Here is a 26,408-nt window from a genome sequence, read left to right as displayed (position 1 = left end):
CTGCCACTGAAGACTGTGCAGGGCATTAACACCACAGGAGGTGCTGCAATACGCAGAACCCTACTGCAGACCAATGCAGCGAATCCTGCAAAGCGTAGGACTGAGTGCCACGTCACCTGTCTGCCACCGAAGACTGTGCAGGGCATTAACACCACAGGAGGTTCTGCAATACGCAGAACCCTACTGCAGACTAATGCAGCGAATCCTGCAAAGCGTAGGACTGAGTGCCACGTCACCTGTCTGCCACCGAAGACTGTGCAGGGCATTAACACCACAGGAGGTGCTGCAATACGCAGAACCCTACTGCAGACCAATGCAGTGAATCCTGCAAAGCTTAAGACTGAGTGCCACGTCACCTGTCTGCCACCGAAGACTGTGCAGGGCATTAACACCACAGGAGGTGCTGCAATACTCAGAACCCTACTGCAGACCAATGCAGCGAATCCTGCAAAGCGTAGGACTGAGTGCCACGCCACCTGTCTGCCACTGAAGATTGTGCAGGGCATTAACACCACAGGAGGTGCTGCAATACGCAGAACCCTACTGCAGACCAATGCAGCGAATCCTGCAAAGCGTAGGACTGAGTGCCACGTCACCTGTCTGCCACTGAAGACTGTGCAGGGCATTAACACCACAGGAGGTGCTGCAATACGCAGAACCCTACTGCAGACCAATGCAGTGAATCCTGCAAAGCGTAAGACTGAGTGCCACGTCACCTGTCTGCCACCGAAGACTGTGCAGGGCATTAACACCACAGGAGGTGCTGCAATACGCAGAACCCTACTGCAGACCAATGCAGCGAATCCTGCAAAGCGTAGGACTGAGTGCCACATCACCTGTCTGCCACCGAAGACTGTGCAGGGCATTAACACCACAGGAGGTGCTGCAATACGCAGAACCCTACTGCAGACTAATGCAGCGAATCCTGCAAAGCGTAGGACTGAGTGCCACGTCACCTGTCTGCCACCGAAGACTGTGCAGGGCATTAACACCACAGGAGGTGCTGCAATACGCAGAACCCTACTGCAGACCAATGCAGCGAATCCTGCAAAGCGTAGGACTGAGTGCCACGCCACCTGTCTGCCACCGAAGACTGTGCAGGGCATTAACACCACATGAGGTGCTGCAATACGCAGAACCCTACTGCAGACCAATGCAGCGAATCCTGCAAAGCGTAGGACTGAGTGCCACGCCACCTGTCTGCCACCGAAGACTGTGCAGGGCATTAACACCACAGGAGGTGCTGCAATACGCAGAACCCTACTGCAGACCAATGCAGCAAATTCTGCAAAGCATAGGACTGAGTGCCACGTCACCTGTCTGCCACTGAAGACTGTGCAGGGCATTAACACCACAGGAGGTGCTGCAATACGCAGAACCCTACTGCAGACCAATGCAGAGAATCCTGCAAAGCGTAGGACTGAGTGCCACGCCACCTGTCTGCCACTGAAGACTGTGCAGGGCATTAACACCACATGAGGTGCTGCAATACGCAGAACCCTACTGCAGACCAATGCAGCGAATCCTGCAAAGCGTAGGACTGAGTGCCACGCCACCTGTCTGCCACCGAAGACTGTGCAGGGCATTAACACCACAGGAGGTGCTGCAATACGCAGAACCCTACTGCAGACCAATGCAGCGAATTCTGCAAAGCATAGGACTGAGTGCCACGTCACCTGTCTGCCACTGAAGACTGTGCAGGGCATTAACACCACAGGAGGTGCTGCAATACGCAGAACCCTACTGCAGACCAATGCAGCGAATCCTGCAAAGCGTAGGACTGAGTGCCACGTCACCTGTCTGCCACTGAAGACTGTGCAGGGCATTAACACCACAGGAGGTGCTGCAATACGCAGAACCCTACTGCAGACCAATGCAGTGAATCCTGCAAAGCGTAAGACTGAGTGCCACGTCACCTGTCTGCCACCGAAGACTGTGCAGGGCATTAACACCACAGGAGGTGCTGCAATACGCAGAACCCTACTGCAGACCAATGCAGCGAATCCTGCAAAGCGTAGGACTGAGTGCCACGTCACCTGTCTGCCACCGAAGACTGTGCAGGGCATTAACACCACAGGAGGTGCTGCAATACGCAGAACCCTACTGCAGACCAATGCAGCGAATTCTGCAAAGCGTAGGACTGAGTGCCACGCCACCTGTGTGCCACTGAAGACTGTGCAGGGCATTAACACCACAGGAGGTGCTGCAATACGCAGAACCCTACTGCAGACCAATGCAGCGAATTCTGCAAAGCGTAGGACTCAGTGCCACGCCACCTGTCTGCCACCGAAGACTGTGCAGGGCATTAACACCACAGGAGGTGCTGCAATACGCAGAACCCTACTGCAGACCAATGCAGCGAATCCTGCAAAGCGTAGGACTGAGTGCCACGCCACCTGTCTGCCACTGAAGACTGTGCAGGGCATTAACACCACAGGAGGTGCTGCAATACGCAGAACCCTACTGCAGACCAATGCAGCGAATTCTGCAAAGCATAGGACTGAGTGCCACGCCACCTGTCTGCCACCGAAGACTGTGCAGGGCATTAACACCACAGGAGGTGCTGCAATACGCAGAGCCCTACTGCAGACCAATGCAGCGAATCCTGCAAAGCGTAGGACCGAGCGCAGACCATGCCTCAGCAGCTGCACTGAAAGAGCTGACCCTGGGAACATGCCCTGAGCTGCAAAGCCAACCTTGGGCGGCGGACATAAGGTGGCCAAGTGGCACAGCTCTCCCAGGGCGGTGCAATCAAATCTGGGCTCTAATGCATGCTTCACCATTTGGCCAAACTGTGTGAGGATGGGCAACTCGTGCTATGTCTGATCGCTCAGGGCATTGCTATATTTGTTCGTTTTATTTGGCCGAATGCTATATTTGATCAAATTTGGCCTGTACCATTTGACAGAATAAAAACAAACAATTTGGCTAATGCATACCGAACATGTGCAGCAGGGGTTGCAGGGGTGTCCTCGGCTCCGTCTGATCGGTATGGATTGTCCTTGGGGGTTGCAGAGGTGTCCCCCGCTTCCTCAATATTGAAGGCGGGGGACAGAGAAAAAGAAAAAAAAAAGAGAAAAAGGGACACTGGCGTCAGAGCCGACCCGCGTTAGAGGGACGGATCTGACACTGCAGGGCTGAAGTGGAGCAGGTGGCGAGCGAACAGGAAAGTAGGGAAGGGGTGGCAGTGTGGGTGGTGGCGTTTGATTATTTGAGAATTGATCGCGTGCGGGGTATCTTTTTTTCTCGAAAAGTTTGCGGCGATCAATTCTCACACGATCAAACACCCCCAAACCATTGCTCAGTTCCCTTATCTGCCCAAACAAAACACTAAGCACTGGATAAATAAGTGATGTTTTTAATAACATCCTCCAACATCTAATCTGCATTAAACAGCAGTCCTTTACTGTGCTAAATATTGTACAGATCCCATCTACCTTGACCTGGACCGTTAAACATTGTGTGCTCCCCGCACTGCAGTATGACCTCCACTCTGAGCTGACGTTTGTAAGGATTTCTACAATAAATTGGCCAGAGATGAAACTCACCCTAGCATTAGCCTTGGAGGAAGAAGAGCTGCTTCCGCTCTCTTGTGTCCTCCTGTGCCACCGGAACTAGGCCGGCCAATTGGCCGACTCTCTGCTGAGGTGTGCTGGCTGGCCGCCTGCCTGCCTGGGCTGCATGGGTGGCTGCAATGGGAAAGAGCCTGATGCTGGAAGGACCCAGTCAAGTCTTTGTCTGCTTCATTGCCCTGACTGACTGCCTGAGCCGGGAGTCTTGAGCTCGCCTGCACCTGCTTAGCAGCTGCAAAGGCCTAGGGGAGCAAGGACCCAGAAGCCCCAGTATGTCACTGAAGCCAGGCATTGCTGATGCAGAATTGCATGGTTTATTTATTTATTTATTACATGATTATTTACACAGCGCCTGCGCCTAAGCACTGTGCATAGAACATATTTATATACATCTTCCCAACTGGGGTTGGTACTCATTTATCGACCTTAGAAGGATGAAAGGCTGAGTTGGCCTTGCCGGGATTCGGACCTGCAGGTCACACAAGCGAGTACTCAACCCGCTGAGCTATCTTACCGGCATGCTAGCTGTAATTTGACAGCTATGGCTCTGTGCTCGCCAGTACAGGAGAAGCAACACTTTTCAGAGCTATACCTCACCCATGTGGGAACAACAATCTACACAAGTTTTTGTTCTGCTCTTGAACGTGCAGAGAAGCTTTATTTCCTGAGCCAGCACCTGAACTGTGTTGAGGTCATCTCATGCTGATTTCCTCCCTGTCCCTTTCTGATGACGTGTGTAGAGAGTCCTGGCACACCGAGGCCCTCGTGAGAACACTTTGAAGCGTTTGACTCGACTCTGTTATGCGTTAGTTTTAGCATGTGAGTGGGATCATGAGTGCATGCACGAGTGCGTGAGCGAGAACGTGAATGACTGAGGGAGGAGGATGTCACAGTGAGTAAATATGCAACGTTAAGTGTGCATGTAATTGAATGTTTGAATGAGTTTGCCTGACAGAGAATGGGTGAGTGCGAGATAACGAGTTGAAAATGAATGAGTGAGTGAGCCAGTGAATGACTGATACTGACAGTGCATGGGTGAATGTATGTGGTGTGTGTGTGTGAGGGAGAGAGCGAGAGAGAGAGTGAGAGAAGGTCGGGGGCATACATGTTCTTCTAGGCACCTGACAATGCCCATATCAGACTTGATTGTTTGCGTGTGGAGATCAGCGCATAGTCACAAATAATACATAACAAGTGCAGCCATGATAGGTTCATTAGGTGGGGTGCTTTGCAGCCAGAAGTACTGCTCTAAACAAGCCCTGACCGTCCAGTGCCCTCTGATCACCTTAGCAGGTGTTGAAGGCCCTGGCATGCCGAAGGCCCTAGCATGGCGCCTGCATACTGCCAGTGAAGACCACTGGACCTTCCATCCCCATTGAAGTGACGCTGCCCCCCTGTGGTCCAGTGTTACAATGGAAAAAACACCAACTGGCCGCTGGTCACTCTCAGAGATGTCGCACTAAGTGTGCGCAGTGTCGGCATGCCAATCAGATCCCAGCCCTCCCAGTTCACACAGCATTTGGAGCTTGGTGCCTATTTTATGGCATGTTATAAAGCGTTTATAATGCACCAGTCACCACCATAGTAGTCTTACGGAGAAATCGGCATAAGCAGATCGTAGTCTGTGGGCGAAGGAAATCAAAACACAAAGAGTGGGGGAGGTGAAAGCAGGAATAGCACAGGGGTGCACAGAGATACATTGGGGAAAACATAATGGGGTTGAAGTATACGGAATCTGGTCGCATAAGTAGGGGTTCATGTGCACAGGTAAGAAGTGGATTAGCCAGAATTCGGATCTGGAACAATGCCGGATTGCATAGAATACCAGATGAAGGAATCCGCAGCTAACGTGTCATACCATCTCTGCGCAATTCTCCATGTGCGCCATACAAGACCTCGTAGCCCCACAGGCTCGATTATTTAAAGGCTCATTTATGTATGATTCTGTTCTCCCACACGCTCCGACGCACAGACACACACACACACAAACACACACATGAAGCCGCTCGAGCTAATGCGACGTGTGTCACATCGGCTGACAAGCACCCATCTACGACTCCCGCCACCCGTGCCCCCTCTCACTGCCTGCTGGGCCCACTTACAGCTCAGAATAGCAAGGCGATGCAGCGGGAGCGAGCGTGCGGCACTTCCTGTCGAATTCCAGCTGCAGGCAGACAGAGCAAGCTTCTTGCCCTATGTGACCTGCAAGGAAGGGGACAAGCTTCCGGTCCAAATCTACCAGCAGGGAAATGACCATAGACAGCTGTCATTGGCGGGATAGAGAGTGCTATCCTCAAATGAACCTGCAGCCAACAGAACACGTTCTACTCAAATCCGCAGGCGTACTAGCCGGGGCTATTTCTTCACTCCCACCTGTAGACTTGAGTGGGCTATGAGGGAGCAAACCCAGTGGCAACAAAGAACACACAATCTGCCTAAACCCACAAGAGGACATTTGTAGCCAAGACCGAGCTCTCTGCCCAAGCCAAATTGCAGGCAAACAGGGGTAACGTACCTAAACCCCCAGACAGAGAAGAGAGTGGTCTGCCCAACCCCACCAGGAAACAGTGACTTATCAGTTAACATACCCTCACAGCTAAGAATGGGCTATCTGCCAAAGCCAGCCTGTAGTCAAGAGCAGGTTATTACATGGACATCATTTGGGGGTTTCTAGGGGTCTCACCTGCAACCACTGTGGTCGCCCTTGCAACCCATATGATCTTCCCTGCTACCCCTAAACATTATTATTATTTTTTTTAAATGTAAGCTCCTGGGCTGTGGCCAGTGCCATGTAGCTCTTTGTTTCTAGAGTGGTTGGCTTTCTTGTTCAGGCCTCTTAAAAAAAACAGGGGGTTCCACAAGTGTAATACTTTGAGCAGTGACCTTAAATAAGAAAGGATAGGAATAACACCTAATTTGTCTTTCTGGAATTCTAATTGCTAATCTCATTAAAGGTTTATTTCTGACACACATCAGTGGGTGAGTCACTGATTTAGTCTGTTCTTAAACACCCCCAACTCAGCCTTTAATCCTTCTGAGGTTCATAAATGAGTACCAAAACAGGTTGGATGATATTGCATGTATATTTGTTCTATATAAAGTACTTAAGCGTAAGTACTATATTATAACACATCATTATCATTTGGCCTGGATGTCGGCTTGCATTCACAGTAATTTGGTAATATGGGCCTATACACACTGATATCAATGATACATATGGTGATCCATTCTTGTATGAAATGTGTATCACATTATAGTGATATCATATCCATATGTTACGTAGTGTACTTAGGAACAATGCTATGTGATGCCACTTACTGTTTTGACAAGGGGTGAAAGGTCTTGTTCCATCGCTTCCCGTAATGTCATTTTGTGGGGATGGAGGCTGGTGGGGCATGGAGGGAGGGCTCAAATGGCATCACTTCATGTGAAGTCATCAGAGGTCAAGGGTTGTGTGATATCACTTCCGCTACCCTAGGCATTTTGGTGAAATGACGTCCATGGGTTATTTTCCCAAATCCACAGGCATAGCAGGCTGGGCTATCTGCCCAATCCCGCCTGAAGACAGGAATGAACTTTCTATCCAAAACAAACGGCAAGAACAGAGTGACCATCCAGCCAAAACACACCCATGTCCAGTCGTTAGTTATCTTCCCGAAGCCGCCTTCGGGTATTAGTGAAAAACCTGTCAAAGTCTATCTGCATTCAGAAGTGAGCGCTGACCCACATTCACCTATCGCGAAGTGCAAGCGGTCGTCACCCTAAAGCGTTCCACCCTAGCAGAGAGCAAGTGTTCTGCCCAATCCTGCCTGAAACGTAGGCAGTTTCCTATCGAGATAAGCTAATGTGAAGTGGGAGAGAGCATGAGCCGTAAACCCACCTGCAGTGGGACCAAGCATGGTATCTTCCGAGCCCACATGCAGCTCAAGAGAGCAAGCATTCTGCCCCAATGCACCTAGAGTGGGAGTGCATGAGTTTACTTCCCAGACCCACCGACAATGACAGGGTGAGTTCACTGGCCCTGTCAGACCTGCCAAACCAAACTTGAGTGGTTGAAAGGGGTAGATCTGCTCAAACTCACTGGCAGAGGGAGCATGGGAGCAACCTGCCAAGACGACAGGCCATGGCAGAAAGCAATGCATCTGCCCAAAACCTACCTACGATGTAAGCGAGAGTAAAATGGTTTGTCATTTTGTGGGTACAGCGGGGAGAGTGGTCCCGTGTGAGGCTAAAGTGAGTGAGTTGCTGGAGGAGCCCAGTGGAAGAGTAAGCAAACTCTAGGCTCAAAACAGCCTACAGTGTAAAAACACAACATTCTGCTGTCCATCCATCACTGGCTAGAGTAAGAGAAACTGAGCTATCCCAGCAAAGCCACCTGTCATGGTGGAGGGTGCTAGTGGAAGGCACCCCCAATTGCAGTAGAACAGAAAGAGCTATTGACCCACATTAACTTGCAATGGGCGAGAGTGATCTATCTGCCCACACCCACACACTCTCAGAACCAGTAACACATCTACCTGCAGTGGCAGAGAATGAGGCTCACCCTCAAACCCTCCGGGAGTGGATAGACTGAGCTATCTGCCCAAATCCACCTGTAACAGGTGAAGTTGAAATTCCAGTTGTGCACCAGCCGGAAACGCAATTTGCTGCTGCGTGTCATGTGACGGAACATGTCACTGCTCCGTTTACACTTCTGCAGGCACTTGCTGAAGGAAGTCTTACTAGGTTGCTGCTGGATCGGTGCAGTCTGTGGTGAAACGTGCACAGGGCTTTTTGAGTGTGTCCGGTGACTGTGGGCACCGGGGACGAGATGGAAGAATTGGTTTTAGATTCCAGTCGGAGGTGGTATATTGTGCCATGGCCACTGCTATAGCCGTGGGTGCATGGAGAGGGACGTCTTTTGATGGATGAAAGAACACATGTGGGAGAGGTGCAGGCCTGCACTGGGCACCGGTTTTCACCCGAGGCTACAGCATCTTAGAGTCACAGATGTCTCCTGAAATATCTTAAAACTCGTATCTGCTTAGGAACTTCCACCATGATGTAGGGCAGTGCCCCTCTCAGGGGCACTGGGTGAGGGGTGATAAGGGTGGCTTCCACAGCATCCTCCACACACAGAGTGCATGTTCTCCCTCCCCAGCTTGAGTCCATGCCAGAAGCCTCTAGGCGTGGCCTTGATATGAAAGATGCCAACGACTTCTTGGGGCATGGGGAGGGATATCCTCCATTTAGGATGCGATTTGCAGTAGGAGAAGATGCAAAAATTGTGCAAAGTGTATTAATATCTGGTTCGCCTGAGCAATGTGCTGAAGGCAACATGCCCAGGCGTGCAGTGTCAGAATGAATAATGAATAGAAGCTGTGGGAAGAAAAGCAACAGCAACTAAAACAGCCTCTGACTGGCAAAGGGCAGCTGGAGTTGGGATACAGCTAGAAGAAATCTGGAGACTAAATAGGATCTCGAGGTTTCACAAAATGATAATGCTATGTCGGTCACATAGAGCGTTTGCAAAAGCGCTGTACGTAGAACATATTTACATACAATTATCATACAACCAAAGTTGGTACTCATTTATCGTCTTCGGAAGGATGAAAGGCTGAGTTGGTCTTTGCCAGGATTCGAACCTATGACCTGCGTATCAAACACGTCTCACAGCAGTGAGGGGCGAGCGCTCAACCCGTGTAGCTATCTTACCAGCATGTGTAGGTCTTTTTAATGCTACAGGAATTGCATTAATCGTGGACTCCCAAATGGCAGTATCACAAGGCAAGCAGCGGCTTCATTAATCCTGGATTTTTCCTTCAATTCTATCTCTCCTGTAGGGTCAGGCAAGGACTAGTTTCAGAACCACCTTTGAGGTTTCTGTGCTATCCATCTATTTAAGAGCCTACAGCACTGTTTAAGCCCTCAGTTAGGACTGTGTAGTGATCCTCTTGACTATGCCCTCTTGACCACCGTATTCCTTCACTGACTTATTTAACAGATTCCCAAGCTCTCTTTTCATGGTGATGGCATTCAGAGCCGTCAGCCTCTACGTGCATTAGCCTTTCTCGCACCGATCTTGCCTATCTTGATGTGCAAGCTGGGTTCTAGGTGCTCCTCATCCCCTGGCTGACTCTCAGAGCAGGCCCTGTTTAGCTTGAAGTACAGAACTCAGAGGTTGATGATGGACCCTCACTGCTCTAACAACTCACGCTGCCAATGGGCAGAGGTCCTGATTGCCTTGATGCGCGGAGCTCAGAGATGCACGCCGTTCTCTAGAAGCTCTACATACCCTGCTTGCCTTGATGTACACAGGTCAGAGGTTGCTTACTAGGTCCAGGGCACTCTCTCTGCTTCCCAGAAGAGATCTGACTTGCCTTGCTGTGTGGAGTGGAGCTCAGAGACACACTCTGTACTCTAGGTGCTTGACATACTCTAGACATCCCCTAGACCAGACCATGCTCACCTGGATACGCAGCTATGAAAGGCGGTTTGCAGAGACCTAGGTTGTCTACAAAACCTAGCTTTATCCCACCAGAGATCCTATGTACCTTGATGTACAGAACTCAGCGGAAGTCATTTGAATGATGATTGCATATTGTGTATGTTGCTGAGACTGATGTGGGGCAGTGATGTCAAATTATACAAACCAAAGAAAGGGTGACTGGGAGTTAGCATTACATAGCAGCATGGTGTAGCTTGAATTGGCTGGATAGTGTACCATAGCATACCATACAATGGTATAGCATTGGACTGCATTGCAGGTAGAGTAGGGACTAACACTACTCACTGCTAACATAGTAATTACTAATGGTAACCCTTAATCCATTCATATAATTAGTGCTTAGAATGTACAGCTGAGTCCATAGCACATGGTGCAAATCAGTGGTGCAAACGTAGGGTGCAAACTGGGGTGTAGAAGTGGGACTGCAGGCACAGACTCTGTGGTGCTGTTTAGGAATAAATACAGGAATTAAAACTGCTTTTGCGATGGGGACATGAAGGCTGCGCAAGGAATTTGCTGTTTAAAGCAGGCCTTTGTGTTGAGTTGCTAGCGCAGGAAGCTAGAATACGAATGTTGCAATTATTGATTTTGGGCCCAATGAACATATCTCTGTTAAAGGGTGAGGTGAAAATTAATAGGGACTTCTGGAAGTTTCCAGAAGGCCTGGCTATGCCATAGGAGGTGTCTGATTGATAATGACTTCACTGCCAGAGGCGGGGAGAGTGGGGTGTGTGGTCACTATGTGAAGTTTGCTGCATGCAGAAGGAGGGGAGTTATCGCTCTAAAAGTTGAAAGAGCAGCAGCTATTTCTCAAGGTTGTTTGCACAAGCGTACTCTGCCAAGTTTGGAAAAAGAGAGACAGAGGCCTGCTCTGCTGTTTGTGGAGGATAGTTTCACCAATGGGCAAAGAGGCAAGGAAAAGCTCTGAAATTTCTCATCATTTTGACAGATTATGAATCCAGCATTTGTAGATAAATGGGAATGTATTTCTGTTTTCTCAGCTCGCTTTCAGTGTTTTCATTCTGATCTGCAGAAAATCTATAACGTGTCTTGTAAAACAATGAAGGCTATGCATGACTGTTAACTGTATGCTGTGTTTATTTTGTAAGGTGTAAAGAGAAGTGCTCTTGTGATCATAACTGCAGAGGCAGGAAACAAGATAGAGTGCCCTACACAACACTATGCCCGGCAGTGACCTGAGTCAGAGCCCTGAATAAAAGATACATTTTGCAGGGAGCTAATTTCTGCTAGAACTCAGAAAAACACACAAGACAACACATGAGACTGTAGAAGCTTGGAGATAAAAAATAAATCCCAACAATGCCTAGCTCCATCTCATCTGAGATGAGGCTTACTTTATTCTACAGAGTTATAAGACAGAGGCTGGGTTCCAGCCCTCTGTATATCCTAGCTAGCCCCAGCAGAAATCTTTCTTACTTTGATGTACAGTGTCACAGGTAGCTTGCTCGGTCCTGGCAGTCTTAGTACCTTAGAGGTCAACAAGAACACATCCCACTGACATTCACGTCCATAGATAATACATATCGTTCTGCATCCTAGGAGATATGCATGCCATTTCTGACCCTCAAGATACATACTGCTTACCTTGATGTTAGGAGCTCTGAGGTTGCTTGCTGGCACCCAGATGTACTCAATATGTGTTCTGTTTCCCAGCAGTGCTTCTGCTTTCCTGGATATACAGAGCTCAGATGTATATGCTGGACCCTGGGTGCTCTACACACCCTAGCATCTGCTCAGCCTGATGCACAGAGCCCATGGATACATGATGGGCCCTGGTGCTCCAAGTAACAGATCTGTCCTCTAGCAAGACATGCACCTTACCTAGAGGTGCACAACTCAGAGGTCGTTTTCTGGGAAAATTGCGTGCTTCAACTTTAGCCATCCTACGGCATTCACTGTACTTCACTTGATGTACAAAGATCAGATATCAACAATGTACACTAGTTATTCTATCTACCTTAGCCACACCCAGCAGCGATCCTCCTTCTCTTGATGTGCAGAGCCCAAAGTCAGGTCACGGACCCTAGCTGCTCTATCATAGCCACTAGCAAGCAGAATGCCTCGTTACCCTGATGTACAGAGGTCAGGTACTAAGCATTAGGGTTTCTACAAAGCCTGAAAGATCCCACCACAGACCTTAACTACCCTGATATACAGGTCTGAGTCGTACCAAGAGTTCTACTTGGCTTTGGGCTTCAAGCTGATCTTCATGACAGGGCAAGAACATCGAGAGTATCAGATATAGCAGAGTGGAGCATGCAAAGGGCATGAGAGATCAGAGGTACATATCTAGCCCTAGGTTCTCCACATATCCTGTCCATGCCCAGCAGAGACCATACTTACTATGATGTATAAAGCTCAGAGGCAGACCTGGACCCTATATACCCCACATAAATTAGCCACCCCAGGAGACATCCTATATCCGTTGAGGCTCATATGTCCAAATTGATGCTGCGCCCTCGACACTGTAAATGTCCCTCAGAGCTCCTGCTTTCCTTGCTGTATAGGGCAGTGAGCTGGATGTTGGCCTGTAGGTGATCACCACGCTCGAGTAGTCCCCTGATAGAGTTTCTGAATATCATTATGTACACAGCCCATAGGTAGGTGCTGCACCCTTGGGGTTGTACATCAGTGCTCGAAGTGAGTCTGAAATTGAGACTTATGAGCTTTACCAAGAACTGCACTGCTCCCGGGTGATTCACAGCACCAGCTGCAGGTAGTCCAAGAGGTGGTGGCTACTTAACACAAAAGGTGTGGCCTCACTCCATTATATTATGCACGCAGAACTCTGAGAAGGTGGGCACCTGTGGAGGGGAGGTGGCAAGTGGTGACATTTCCGAACTTTGGAACCAAGGTAATTTCGGTCCATTCAATTGCGGTCCTTGTGTTTCCCTAGACATAATACTTTAAAAAATCACTGTAGCACAAACTGGGCCCCATTGAAGGATCCTGTGTCGGGTTATTACAGTTTGGCCTTTTTTCAGTCTGAAGGTTGGGCTTTCTATAGCATTCTGCACCTTCTACAGCCAGTCACTGTCTTCGTCTTTGAGGCCTGCATGTGGTGTGATGCCATATTAGAGGCAGGAGTTTAATTGGGTGCCCACCAGAATTGCTTGAATTTTAAATAATGTTGAATTGAAGGAGTTCTTTGAGCATGTTCATATTGTGCACAGTGTTTTTCAATTCCAAACAGCCCTGATAGCTCATGATTCTCTGGCCGCCACAGATGAAATCAGGCTCCCCTGCCTTTTATTTACCAGCATCTTTTTAATGACTTGGAATTTTATTTCCTAAGACGTGATCTTGGATCTGTTTAATTTGAGGCAATTGTTGCTCATCCAGGACTTAATAGCCTCCAAGGCCTTGGCCATGAGATGTTCCTGGCTGGAGACCCGTAGGGATATTTGCACACCATTCGTATGAGATTTGAAAGCTTGCAAAGTGTAGGTGGGAAGCTTTCAGCAAGTCCATCAATGACTTAATGTTATGCTGAAAAACAAGGCTAACAGCCATCATCCCTGGGGGCCACCACTGTTATCAGCTTCAAGCAAAGATATACACTCTCCACCTCCATGCTCAGAGCCCACTCTGCTAGAAGTGATACGAACCACATTATGGTCAATGTCCCACATTCTCGCTCTTGTTAGAGTCGTTGGAGCCTAACGCTGAGTTTAACATATCCCAATGATGAACCCGTATTTAGTCAGTGTGGATAATTGCTGTCCTCTACAGAGTGTCACTTGTAGTCCAAGAGCACATGCTGTACCATGGCATGGTCGGATGGTGAAGGATCTTGTGTTTTGCTAGGTGGTCCTAGTAATGGGATATGAGGAGGGAGGGTAGCAAAGGGCATAATGCTGAGAACTGGGTTATGCTGTGTATTCTGAAATGTTGAAAGAATTGAGGATTTCCAATATGCCACAGGAGTGGATGATGGCCTCCATAACTTTGCTAATGCAGAAGGTTTGCAAGGCTATAAAACCTGCTTTTTGTTTGCGGTGGATATTCGTTTAGCTCCGCTATGATGGTAGGATATCATTCAAGGTGTTCATCTGTTTCTAGGTTGAGGGATTCCTTTTAAGTGGAGTTAAGGAGTCAGAGTACCATGTGTATTGCCTTTTAGCAGTGTGGTGCTTGAGTCTACACTCAGGAGATGGTGGAAGAGGATATTATTTTCAGATACGTGATTGGGTAGGAGCTTTTGAATTCCCTCTGGTGCAGTTCTCTGAACTCAATAGAGAGATATTATTGAAGGGGGAACCAAGTGTGCTTTGTAGATTGATGAGCTGAGGATGGAGTGGGGTGGGTGGCTTATAATCAATTGCAACATGCGTAGAGAAGCAGATGTACACGTCACTCATGGAGTCCACCCCCTCTCCTCCGTCATATTGGACTCACAGCAAGAAAGCACTGTGCATGGCACCTGTTATTATCCCAATACTGCATCGAAAATAGGAAAGATGGTATGCGCTCAGACAACCATATTGTATGTACCCTCAAACTGATATGGTTGAAGGAAGTCTGCAGACACCATCGGACATAGAAGAGCTCCAAGTAAAGTTTGACAGGTGTAAGGTGTGGCCATGAAGAGAAGAGACAAGAGCGCATTGAAATGATATATAAGTACTTAAAGAATGAAGATGTACCTGAAGCACCAAAGTAAACAAATATGCACATATGAATAAATCATATATGCTGAGAAGATAAATGAGAAGAAATGCAGTAGATGTCCTTATGCAGAAACACAAGGTAGATGAGACATATATAAGCTTGCTAAACGTAGGAATTATAACGCAGGTAAAGCAGCCATTTTGAGAAAATGGACATCGGTTTCGTATAATAGCAAGCTAAAAGCCTCAAGGAGAAAAACCAAAGCTGCAGAGCTGAAAGATTCCGTAATACAGAAATTGTGCAAGAACAAAGGATATTTGTTTGGCTCAGGATCAAGGATGCCTAAGAGAGAAGCAACTGCAAGCCACAAGAGGAGTCGAAGAGGATAAGCTTTGTACGTAGGACATATTTCTCTTAGATTAAGTAAACAAGTGAACATTTGTGAATGCCAAGTATTGGACAATTAAAGATGCAGAAAGCATATGCAAGATGGAGCAACCAAGTCTCCAGAGGCCAAGAAGAGTAATAGCACCCGATATAATTAAATCAAATAGCACTCAATAGAAGAATTCATTGACAAAATGATGGTCTCCTCACATGTGGTGCAAGACCAGAAAATAAGGCCTATTTATAAAGCTCCAGACGAAGACAGCAATGTACATTTACTCCCTTAAAAGTTCCAAAGAAGAGAACAGCAAGCAAGGTCAACTACAAACAATAAGCCATGGCTTAGGGCCTAACTGATAAGAGAATGTATGCTAATTTGCCAAGTAGGCAGTTGTGTGACGTTGTTCGCTGCACCTAGTTTTGTTTTGCTTACATGCTACGAACAAGCCGAATGACCAAGGTTGGAGGAGCGTGCCAACTGATCAGGATGGCTGACGTGATGATAGACAATACAGGGTTGCAGAAGCCACTCTGCTGTTTTTATTTTACTATTATCTGTATTATTACTGTTCGCCACGTAGGATGACATCATAGCTGACATATATCGAGGTATAAAGTCTTTAGTGTAACTGAAATGCTTTGAGAGTGAGCAAGCTGCCACTTGTTATGCTTGTCAGATTTCCCTACTTTACTGAGATGATAATAAAGTAGTACTTTGCCATATTCTTTGAATCTGTCCAGTTATTTGGGCTTGAAATAAGCTATTGTAGTAATCCCATCCAGCACTTGGCATGCTCCAGGTACTACTGCACACATTTGATAGTCTGACCAAACACTGCCCAGGAGCTGATGCTTTGATTATTTACACCTATTCTCTACTACTCCCAGACCTACTCTTCCAAGTATTACAGTACTTACTTTGGGGTGCTGCCCACTTTCCAATGAGGAAACACTTTTGATGTTTCCTCTGCCACAAACCATGCTATAATACCACCCACTTACCCAAAATACTCCAAAGTATTCTGGACTCTGGACTCTTTTCCGACCTCTGTGGCTCTCTCCCACTCTCTATTCTCCCCTCTGGCCCAACTCACTCTGCAGGGCACACTCTGGATGTTCTGATCTCTTCAGATCTTCCCCTTTTCATCCCTCTCACCACTGCTCTCTCTTGGAGTGATCATTTTCTACTTTCCTCCCAGCTCACCCTCTCTACCCCTCAGGCAAAGCCAACCCCAGCACTGCCATCTACCTTCCTGGTTATCCGACCCATGAAGTGTGTGTCAGTTGAGGCTTTCGCCGCCACTTTCCCACCCCCTTGGCTGACTCACACCCTGACACAGCCCTTTGCATGCTCCACTCTGCTATATCTGATACTCTCAATGTTCTTGCCCTGTCATGAAGATCAGCTTGAAGCCCAAAGCCAAGTGCAACTCTTTGTACGACTCAGACCTCGTCACCCTTAAACGCAAGTGTAGGGTGGCTGAGAGGAAATTGCGTGCTCTGGTACCCCCTCGACAAACTGGCGTGTCACCTGCTCCAAAGGCAATACCGGCTATCTGTTCACACCAAAAAGAGAGCCCACATCCAAGCCTGCATCTTTGTGGCATCTAACAACTCAGTCGATCTCTTTTAAATCTGCAAGGAGCTGAACAAGCCTGCTTTAGTTTTTACCTCTCCTGTCCCCTCCCAGGCCCTCTGCATGTCCCCGGCTTCTCATTTAATCTCTCAAACTCAGGACATCCTGTCCTCCCTCTCTTCCTCTCCCTCTATTCCCTGCTCTTCCTCTGGCCCTTCCTCAGCCACCTCTCCTCCCCCCTTCTCTGACTTTCCCCTGTTCCCCCCAGACAAGGTTTATAGACATGTCCAATCTGTGAAAGTCTTGTCAAAACAGGTTCACCCCTGTTCCTCCAAAACCATCAAGGAACACATTGACACCCTGGCTCCTGCTCTGGCTGACTTCTGCAACCACTCCTTTGCCACTGGAGTCTTCCCTTCCCCCCTGAAGCACTCCCTTGTGCACCCTCTTCTTAAGAAACTCTCTGCCAACCCTTCCTGCCTGGCTAACTATCGCCCAATCTCCATCACTTCTTTCCTGGGCAAACTCCTGGAAAAGCTGGCCATCTCCCAGCTTAATCTTCACACAGAATCTATTGGTTGTCTCCATGACCATCAGTCTGGCTTCAGAGCTGCCAGAATCATGGAAACTACTCTCTTGTACATCCATGAAGACCTGCTCTCCAACCTTGATTCCAACACCCCCGTGTCCTCTTCTTACTTGATCTCTCTTCTGCCTTTGACATGATCAACCATGCCATCCTGCTCAACCATCTCCTTGATAACCTAGGTATCACCTGATCAGCCCTGCTTTGGCTGACTTCTTTCCTCTCCGATGGACCTTCCCAGGTCCAACTTGGGTCCTTCCTCTCCTCTATCTCTATCTCTACCTGTGGTGTTCCCCAGGGGTCTAGCCTCTCTCCCTGGCTGTTTAACCAATACCTGGCACTTCTTGCTCACCGCATTGCCGCTCCCTGCCCCAACTTTCGCTATGCGGATGACACTCAACTCATTTTCAGGCTCCCTTCTGCCACCTCTTCTCCTTCTCTCATCTCTGACTGTCTGCTATCCATGAGTGGTGTGCCTCCAATGATCTCTGCCTTAATGCCAATAAGACAGAGATTATCCTCATTGGCACACCTGCTCCCTCCTTTCCTGTCACTCTGTGGCCGGCCTCTCTTGTCCCTCTTATTGCTCCCACCGGGGAGGCTAAAAACCGCGTGGTCATCTTTGACTCCACACTCTCCTTCTCTACTCACATCTCTGACATCTCTAAGAAGTCACAACACCAGCTGCACTTCCTCAGAGGTATTTTTCTTTTCCTCTCCTTCCCCCAGAAGCTCACTGTCTCCAGAGCCCTGATTCTCTCTAGGCTGGACTACAGCAGCAGTCTCTTTCTAAATCTGCCTGTCTCTACTCTCCGCCCTCTGCAACTCATTCAAAACAGGACTGCAAGACTTGTCCTTGGCCTCAGGCCCAGGGATTGTATCTCTGCAGGGCTGAAATCTTTGCACTGGCTCCCAGCGGCGGTGAGGTTTAAGTTCAAAATTGTCTACATGGTGCACAAGGCCGGGGGCCTCAATGCCTTCAACTCTTTCTTCCTAAATATCTTCCTTCTAGAGATCTTCACTCGTCTTCCTCCAACTCCCTCAGGGTCAGTCGCTTCTCCAAGCAACAAGTTGGTGGCAGATCTCTTTCTTCTGCTGGGGCCTCACTCTGGAACAGCCTCATTGCCTCTCTGAAACTTGAGGAGAACCATCTCTGGTTCTGAAAGGACCTCAAGACTTTCCTCTTTGCTTCTGCTTTCTCTCCTCTTCTCCCCTGCTGATCTTGTGGCTGAAACTGAAACTGCACTGGTTACCTGGTTACCCTCTGATCTCAGGCCATGCACTGCACACCTACACTGCCCCCCTGGCCATCCTTGCACTTGAGGACTGTTTCTGTATCCCTACAGCCCCCTACCTGCACTTGACACCTGATGTCTGCACTTACACTTGCACTTGCCACCAGCTGGCCACACTAGTTATTTATTGTCTTTAATTATTTTACTCTTTATCCTATGCACTGGACTGCCCCCTCGACCTTCCCCTGTAATTTTCCCCTTCGCCCCTCCCCTGCACTTGGGCAATCTAAATTTCACCTGGTCTAGTAAGATCAGTGTCTCTGTCTTCCTCTCTACCCCATGCCTGGCCTTGTTGCGCCTTGAAACACTTGTGTATAGGCGTGTTGTAAATGCTATATCATATCATATAGCCAATGAATGAAGGACAATGGCCAGACCTAACTAGGTGAATGAAGAGGAGGGTGGAAGTACTATGACGAGGGAGAGCAGCACTCACAGTCCTGAAGATTACTGGCGTGCAATCAATGCAATGTCTCTAATTCATGACATCTTCTCATAGGGTCCCAGCATAGCTGGACCTTTGGGGTGTCTGTGAAGAACAGTGCCTAGGGTGTGCTGAGGCATCAGCCTGTTTTCTTTTGCATCCGAATTTTCCTCTCACGGTTGGGAACTGGTGCATGATCAGATTATAGAATACTCAGGGTCTTCTCACGATGCCTTGGTCTTCACCATGGACCACTGGCTGCACCTTGCCATCCTAATGATTTCCAAAAAATGTTGCATCCTTAAATGGAATTCTCGTACTCACATTCATCTGTGACCCAATCCATGATATGGCTATTCCGTCTGGATGCTACTGAAGAAGTACCCATTGTAAGAGTTGTTGATCCCATCAAAGCCAAGATTTCACAGAACCCAGGCCTGTTGGTGAATCATTTCTAGAAAAACTGAGCATTCTGACCGCTCCTCATTTGCCAAAGAGACATCGCAAAAGTTATTGAGGAGAAACTGGGCTGCATTTTATGTGAATGCATTGTTATTAGTGGGAGATGGCTTCCAATGTAGTTTCTTTTTAGAGCAGAGTCCACCTTCCCAGGCAACGGGTCTCTGACCAAAGCCTCACCGGCTGACATTTTTGGCCGACCGAATACGCTTATCAACAATGAGTCCTCCTTCAGGGTATTTGGCTGCTAGTTCTCCATACCCACAAAGGGGTATAATCTGTCTGCGTCCTACAATTCCCTCAACACATTGTTCTTCTATGCCAAACTTCAAAGGAATCCTTTCATTGCTGGTTCCACAAACTGCCTCATTAAACTGTCAGTGGTTGGAGCCAGAAGGCCCTGTCTGGCTAAAAAGACATACACATGGACACATGTCTCAAGGCCATACCAATATCTCCTTATCAAGATATGTGCCTGTGACAAATCAACTTCCAGGGCACCAATGGTCCAGGGATGAATATCGGTTTCTAAACCATCATTCAACCCCACACCTATAGTACAACAGAAGGGATACAAACAGATTGGAATACAAGTGAATTATAAGATCTCCTTGTGCATCATTGGTAGTTTCAAGACAGCGAAAATACAATTATTACCCAATGATAAAAGGGAGTGTCCAGTCAAGGTTGTATACAAATATCTACTTTCTTATTACTACAACAGACAGTTCTAGCACACTACAATTACAACCCACACTCTAAAGGAACACAGAAGACAGACAGTTTTACAAAGGAAGGGATGCACTCTGGATACTGACAGGAGGGTAGTTGGTAAAGTAATCAGTCTTATAGTTCAAGTTATTTGGTTTCAACACCAAAGGGCAAAGGGTTGTAACTGTCTCTAGCGGCCTTCAGAGAAGGACCAGGGGGGCAGTAACACAATGTACCTGGTGCTGAAGACATTCTTGGTGCTCGACAGCATCGAGCCAGTTCCAGGGCACTTTGCAGCCCATGAGACAGAGTTAATGGCGGGAGACAGCTGTGGGTACCAGTTGGCAAGCAGTTTGGCAAGCGAGGCTGGACAGACGTCTGCAGGCTGTCCAGCACCGCGGCTCGGGGCCAAGAATTGCTGTCTCTGTGCTGGTGTGCTGGTTGGTGGATCTGGAATACTGGTCGAGGCGTCTTGGATGGCTCTGGTGACTGCGGCATGACAACAGTCAGCGTTGCAGCCTGATGCGGTTTGCGGACTAGACTGTCACAAAATTGTCCTTAAAATGATGGATGCTGAATGATGCGTGTGTGACACTCCTCCTAGCTTCTTCACAGGGCTCGTGTCATTTCAAGGCGGGCAGCCCAAAGCTCAGGAGAGTGTTAGCAGGCAACAGCCTTGTCCGTTTTCCAGAGACTCTCCGGCACTTCGCACCTAGCAAGCTTGCTGTCAGAACATAGCAGGGCACGCTGTGTGCTGTCTGGGTACGGGTTCTGAAGCTCCTGGGTGGGTCCTCCGAGTCTGGTATCTCCCTCTGTTCCCTGGGAGATGTTTAGGGGAGGGATCCTGCTTCCCTCTTGGAACTCCTGGCCTTCCTTTACTGGTGGAAGATCTAAGGTAGACTGTACCTTCAGTGCTGCTTTAGGTCAGAATCAGAGTGCTTGGCAACAGACTGGTGCAGGATGACAACATATACTTCTAAGATCCACCCGTCTTCCTGTCTGCTGTACATCAAAGTGTCTCCCTGATTAACGGATCCCTAAGTGCCACTTGGTCACAACATGGGCCTCCTTTGAAGTAGGGGGTTGCAAGCAGACTTTCATCTCCTACAATTCACATACTTCCCTGCTCTGAAAAGAGTGGTTCCAGAAAGGACATTCTTAACCCTTTCACTACCAAGTTGACGCATAGCATTAGGCAGAGGTGTTGGTTTCTGGTCTCCATTGTCACTTACAATTCCCTTCCCTGAGGCCTGCTAATAACATTCTTCAGTATTTGCCACCACCAGCAAGGTGTAACAATGAAGTTGCTAATCCATGGGGCCTTAACATGCTAATCAGGCAGCCAACTGCCAGAGGCTTTTGAAGTACCCACAGCTGTCAGGTGTCAACTACACATGACAGGGGAGGACGGTGCTGTTAAGGTGTGTCCACCCAGAGTACATTACTATTTTTCTGCTGTGCGGTGAGCATGGAAAATATGTGCGGGAATGGCCCCAGATATTTTCAGGAGGTTCATCTCCCATCATTCATTCTTTTAAATAAACAAAAAATCAAATAGCCCAGGCGAGTGCACTCTCCCTGTGTGGATGGACGGAGTCCTCACAGTGGCCCTTGGTGGCTCTGATGAATCTTTAGGGAGGGGAATCGTGTTCCTCTGCTCTCTCTCTCCTCTTTCTTTAGCGCATGTACCTCAATTCATGTTTCCCTGATGAACAGATACATGCTGTTGTCTCAAGGGTATTTCAGCTTTTTGTTGATCTGCTTGGTGTATCTTTTTGCGAGGTTAAAGACGGTGTCCAACATAACAGCCTCCCCTCCCAGACACTTTCTCTTCTCATAGACAGCAAGCTCATCCTGCCAGTGCAGAGGAAACTGCACAGTGGATGCCGCTATGTTGTCAGGGGATATGTATCGCTCCATGGTGCAGTGGTACAGTGCTATTCAATTTGCATTGGCACAGTTCATTCAAGCACAGCGGCACAGTACCTAGCACAGCGGCACAGTACCAAGCACAGCGGCACAGTACCAAGCACAGCAGCACAGCTAATTCAGCACAGGAGCGACATGGATGACGGGCTCATGAGCTTTGCAGATATTTTCCAAAATCCAGCAGGCTTCATGCACTGATGTGCAGGTCTTGGCTCTGAGCGCTTTACCTACCCCAGCTGCCAGCCAGCAGATATTCTCCTGCGTCCGTTCATCTAAAGAGCTCAGATGCAGTTTGCTGGGTCCTAGAGGCCACCCCCTGGCGGAGACCCTGCTTACCTTCCGGCTTGGGCTTGTTCACCTTGCCGCAGGGCTTGGAGATGCTGACAGTGTTCTGGCATTCGGCGTCGTGAAGGGCCCTCTTCAGGCTCCCACTGCGGACCTTTACTCCGGTTTCAGGGTCGCACTCTCCCCAAGCCTGGAACTGGTACTTGCACTCGGCTGTAAAAGAGAAGGGCAGAGGTAAGTGAGAGTATGACAGAGCAGGAGCCACGCAAGCATTAAACGTGGCAGCACACGCTTAGGACTACAAGAGGCTTAGGATAAGCATTCGAATCTGTCATTTGGAAACGAGTGCATTGTGGGCGGTGCGTATTGATTAACTTCAACTGATCGGCTCACACTTAAGCATCTGATAGCAGTAACGGGCAATAGGCTGGAAACATAGTGTCCCTTCCTAGTGACAGCGGCCCATACCACGAAGGGCACCGTCTTTGCCGTCATGTGCTTTCACTAAGCCGCATACTGGTTTATATGCCAGTCATTCCATTGATTGCAAAATCTGGAAGAATGCCCAGGGCTGGTGTCCCCAATGACAGGGGTCATGACTTAACCCTATGGCAAAGCTCTCAGTAAAGGTTACTGTTTATTCAGAATATAGAATTTCACAAAAAAAAAGAGAAGAGACATCAACCTCAGATTACTATAAATGATACAAGCCTGACCTCTGCTGGACAGGAAAGGAAATGTAGGTGAATTCAAATCACTCTCTGGGACTAAGATACATTTTATTTGTATTAATTGAGGACATGGCACTTCGACCAGAAGTACAGCGTTATCTCACAATACGCTGGAGAGTCCTGCAAGCAGGGGCCTTTCAATAGATGAATGAACAATGCACAATGAGTACATAACCAGTTCAGGACACTGGAAAACAGATACATAGATGGATTATTCACATGGTCAGTCATATATGCAGTGATAGTGGGGAGGAATTGTATTGTATTGTCGGGGTAATGTTATGGGATAGGATTATTATTATTATTATTATTATTATTATTATTATTATTATTATTAATGTATTTAATGAGGTTTGGTGTTCATCAAGGTGTGGCAGATGGAAATGTGCTACAAATTTGAATGTAATGATTTTGTTGCTGAGTTTTATAACTGGGGGTCTGGAGTTCAGGGGTGGGGGAGAGCGGGTGGGGTGTCAGAGGGAAGGGTATGAGAAGAAGCGTCGCATGGTACACTGTCAGCCAGAAAGGGTAGAGGCAAGTCCATGAATGGGTTCAAAGCAAGAGGTAGACATGTGTAAAGAGACCGGTTCTGCATAGAGAGCCAGCCAGCATTGAGTTAATAGGGACAGGTGGGAGGAGAGCGCGAGAGATTATAAAGTGTGCCAGTGGTGAAGTTGAGAGTTTTGTCAAGATGGGCAACGGGGTAAATCAGAGTCCAAACATTCTGCTCGAGCAGCGAGCGAGAGGACTAAGCACCAGACTGGAGTTGAGAGCTGTGGAATGGAAGGCAAGTAGGGGCAGATCGTGGACTGGATTTAAGAACTGTGGAATGGAAGGCAAGGAGGGGCAGATCGTGGGCTGGAAGTGAGAGCTGTGGAATGGAAGGCAAGTAGGGGCAGATCATGGTCTGGAGTTGAGAGCTGCGGAATGGAAGGCGAGTAGGGGCAGATTGTGGACTGGAGGTAAGAGCTGCGGAATGGAAGGCAAGTAGGGGCAGATCGTGGACTGGAGTTGAGAGCTGTCCAATGGAAGGCAAGTAGGGGCTGATCGTGGACTGGAGTTGAGAGCTGTGGAGTGGAAGGCATGTAGGGACAGATCTTGACCTGGAGTTGAGAGCTGTTGAATGGAAGGCAAGTAGGGGCTGATCATGGACTGGAGTTGAGAGCTGTGGAATGGAAGGCATGCAGGGGAAGATCGTGGACTCGAGGTGAGAACTGTTGAATGGAAGGCACGCAGGGGAAGCTCATGGACTGGAGTTGAGAGCTGTGGACTGGAAGGCAAGCAGGGGCAGATCGTGGACTGGAGTTCAGAGCTGTGGGATGGAAGGCAAGTAGAGGAAGATCGTGGACTGGAGTTGAGAGCTGTGGAATGGAAGGCAAGTAGGGGAAGATCATGGACTGGAGTTGAGAGCTGTGGAATGGAAAGCAAGTAGGGGCAGATCGTGGACTGGAGTTGGGAGATGTGCAATGGAAGGCAAGTAGGGTCAGATCGGGGACTGGAGTTGAGAGCTGGGGATTGGAAGGCAAGTAGGGGAAGATCGTGGACTGGAGTTGAGAGCTGTGGAATGGAAGGCAAGCAGGGGCAGATCGTGGACTGGATGTGAGTTCTGTGGGATGGAAGGCAACCAGGGGCAGATCGTGGACTGGAGTTGAGAGCTGTGTGATGGAAGGCAAGTAGGGGAAGATCATGGATGTGAGTTGAGAGCTGTGGAATGGAAGGCAAGTATCGGAAGATTGTGGACTGGAGTGGAGAGCTGTGGAATGGAAAGCAAGTAGGGGCAGATCGTGGACTGGAGTTGAGAGCTATCCAATGGAAGGCAAGTAGGGGCTGATCGTGGACTGGAGTTGAGAGCTGTGGAATGGAAGGCACGCAGGGGAAGATCGTGGACTGGAGTTGAGAGCTGTGGAATGGAAGGCAAGCAGGGGCAGATCGTGGACTGGATGTGAGAGCTGTGGGATGGAAGGCAACCAGGGGCAGATCGTGGACTGGAGTTGAGAGCTGTGTGATGGAAGGCAAGCAGGGGAAGATCATGGATGTGAGTTGAGAGCTGTGGAATGGAAGGCAAGCAGGGGCAGATCGTTGACTGGAGGTGAGAGCTGTGGAATAGAAGGCACGCAGGGGAAGATCGTGGACTGGAGTTGAGAGCTGTGGAATGGAAGGAAAGCACGGGCAGATCGTGGACTGGATGTGAGAGCTGTGGAATGAAAGGCAAACAGGGGCAGATCGTGGACCGTAGTTGAGAGCTGTGTGATGGAAAGAAAGCAGGGAAAGATTGTGGATTGGAGTTGAGAGCTGTGGAAGGGAAGGATAGCAGGGGCAGATTGTCGACTGGAGTTGAGAGCTGTGGAATAGACTGCAAATAGGGGCAGATTGTGGACTAGACGTGAGAGTTGTGGAATGGAAGGCAAGTAGGGGCAGACCGTGGACTGGAGTTGAGAGCTGTGGAATGAAAGGCAAGCAGGGGCAGACCATGGACTCGAGTTGAGAGCTGTTCAATGGAAGGCAAGTAGGGGAAGATCATGGACTAGGTGGATTTCAGAGCTGTGGATTGGAAGGCAAGTAGGGGCAGATCGTGGACTGGAGTTGAGAGCTGTGGGATGGAAGGCAAGTAGAGGAAGATCGTGGACTCGAGGTGAGAACTGTTGAATGGAAGGCACGCAGGGGAAGATCATGGACTGGAGTTGAGAGCTGTGGACTGGAAGGTAAGCAGGGGCAGATTGTCGACTGTAGTTGAGAGCTGTGGAATAGAAGGCACGCAGGGGAAGATCGTGGACTGGTGTTGCGAGCTGTGGGATGGAAGGCAAGCATGGGCAGATCGTGGACTGGAGTTGGGAGCTGTAGAATGGAAGGCAAGCAGGGACAGACCAAGGAATGGAGTTGAGAGCTGTGCAATGGAAGGCAAGTAGGGGAAGATCGTGGACTGGAGTTCAGAGCTGTGGGTTGGAAGGCAAGTAGAGGAAGATCGTGGACTGGAGTTGAGAGCTGTGGAATGGAAGGCAAGCAGGGACAGACCAAGGACTGGAGTTGAGAGCTGTGGATTGGAACGCAAGTAGGGGCAGATCGTGGACTGGAGTTCAGAGCTGTGGGATGGAAGGCAAGTAGAGGAAGATCGTGGACTGGAGTTGAGAGCTGTGGAATGGAAGGCAGGTAGGGGAAGATCATGGACTGGAGTTGACAGCTGTGGAATGGAAAGCAAGTAGGTGCAGATCGTGGACTGGCGTTGGGAGATGTGCAATGGAAGGCAAGTAGGGGCAGATCGTGGACTGGAGTTGAGAGCTGTGGAATGGAAGGCAAGTATCGGAATATTGTGGACTGGAGTGGAGAGCTGTGGAAT

At 48.7% G+C, this 26,408-nt stretch overlaps 1 protein-coding gene across 1 annotated transcript in view; it reads right to left on the bottom strand.

Annotated features, from left to right (window-relative positions):
* PTN (pleiotrophin) overlaps positions 1 to 26,408 on the bottom strand; it is a 297,343-nt gene that overhangs the window by 41,548 nt on the left and 229,387 nt on the right. The window contains exon 4 of the mRNA XM_069628761.1: positions 22,395 to 22,556. Coding sequence (XP_069484862.1) covers positions 22,395 to 22,556 — 162 coding nt within the window. The remainder of the gene's footprint in view (positions 1 to 22,394; positions 22,557 to 26,408) is intronic.

This window comes from Ambystoma mexicanum, chromosome 12 (assembly GCF_040938575.1).
Source record: "Ambystoma mexicanum isolate Mex_15411 chromosome 12, UKY_AmexF1_1, whole genome shotgun sequence".
NCBI classification, from domain to species: Eukaryota; Metazoa; Chordata; class Amphibia; order Caudata; family Ambystomatidae; genus Ambystoma; species Ambystoma mexicanum.
This window is presented reverse-complemented; position numbering and strand designations above follow the sequence as displayed.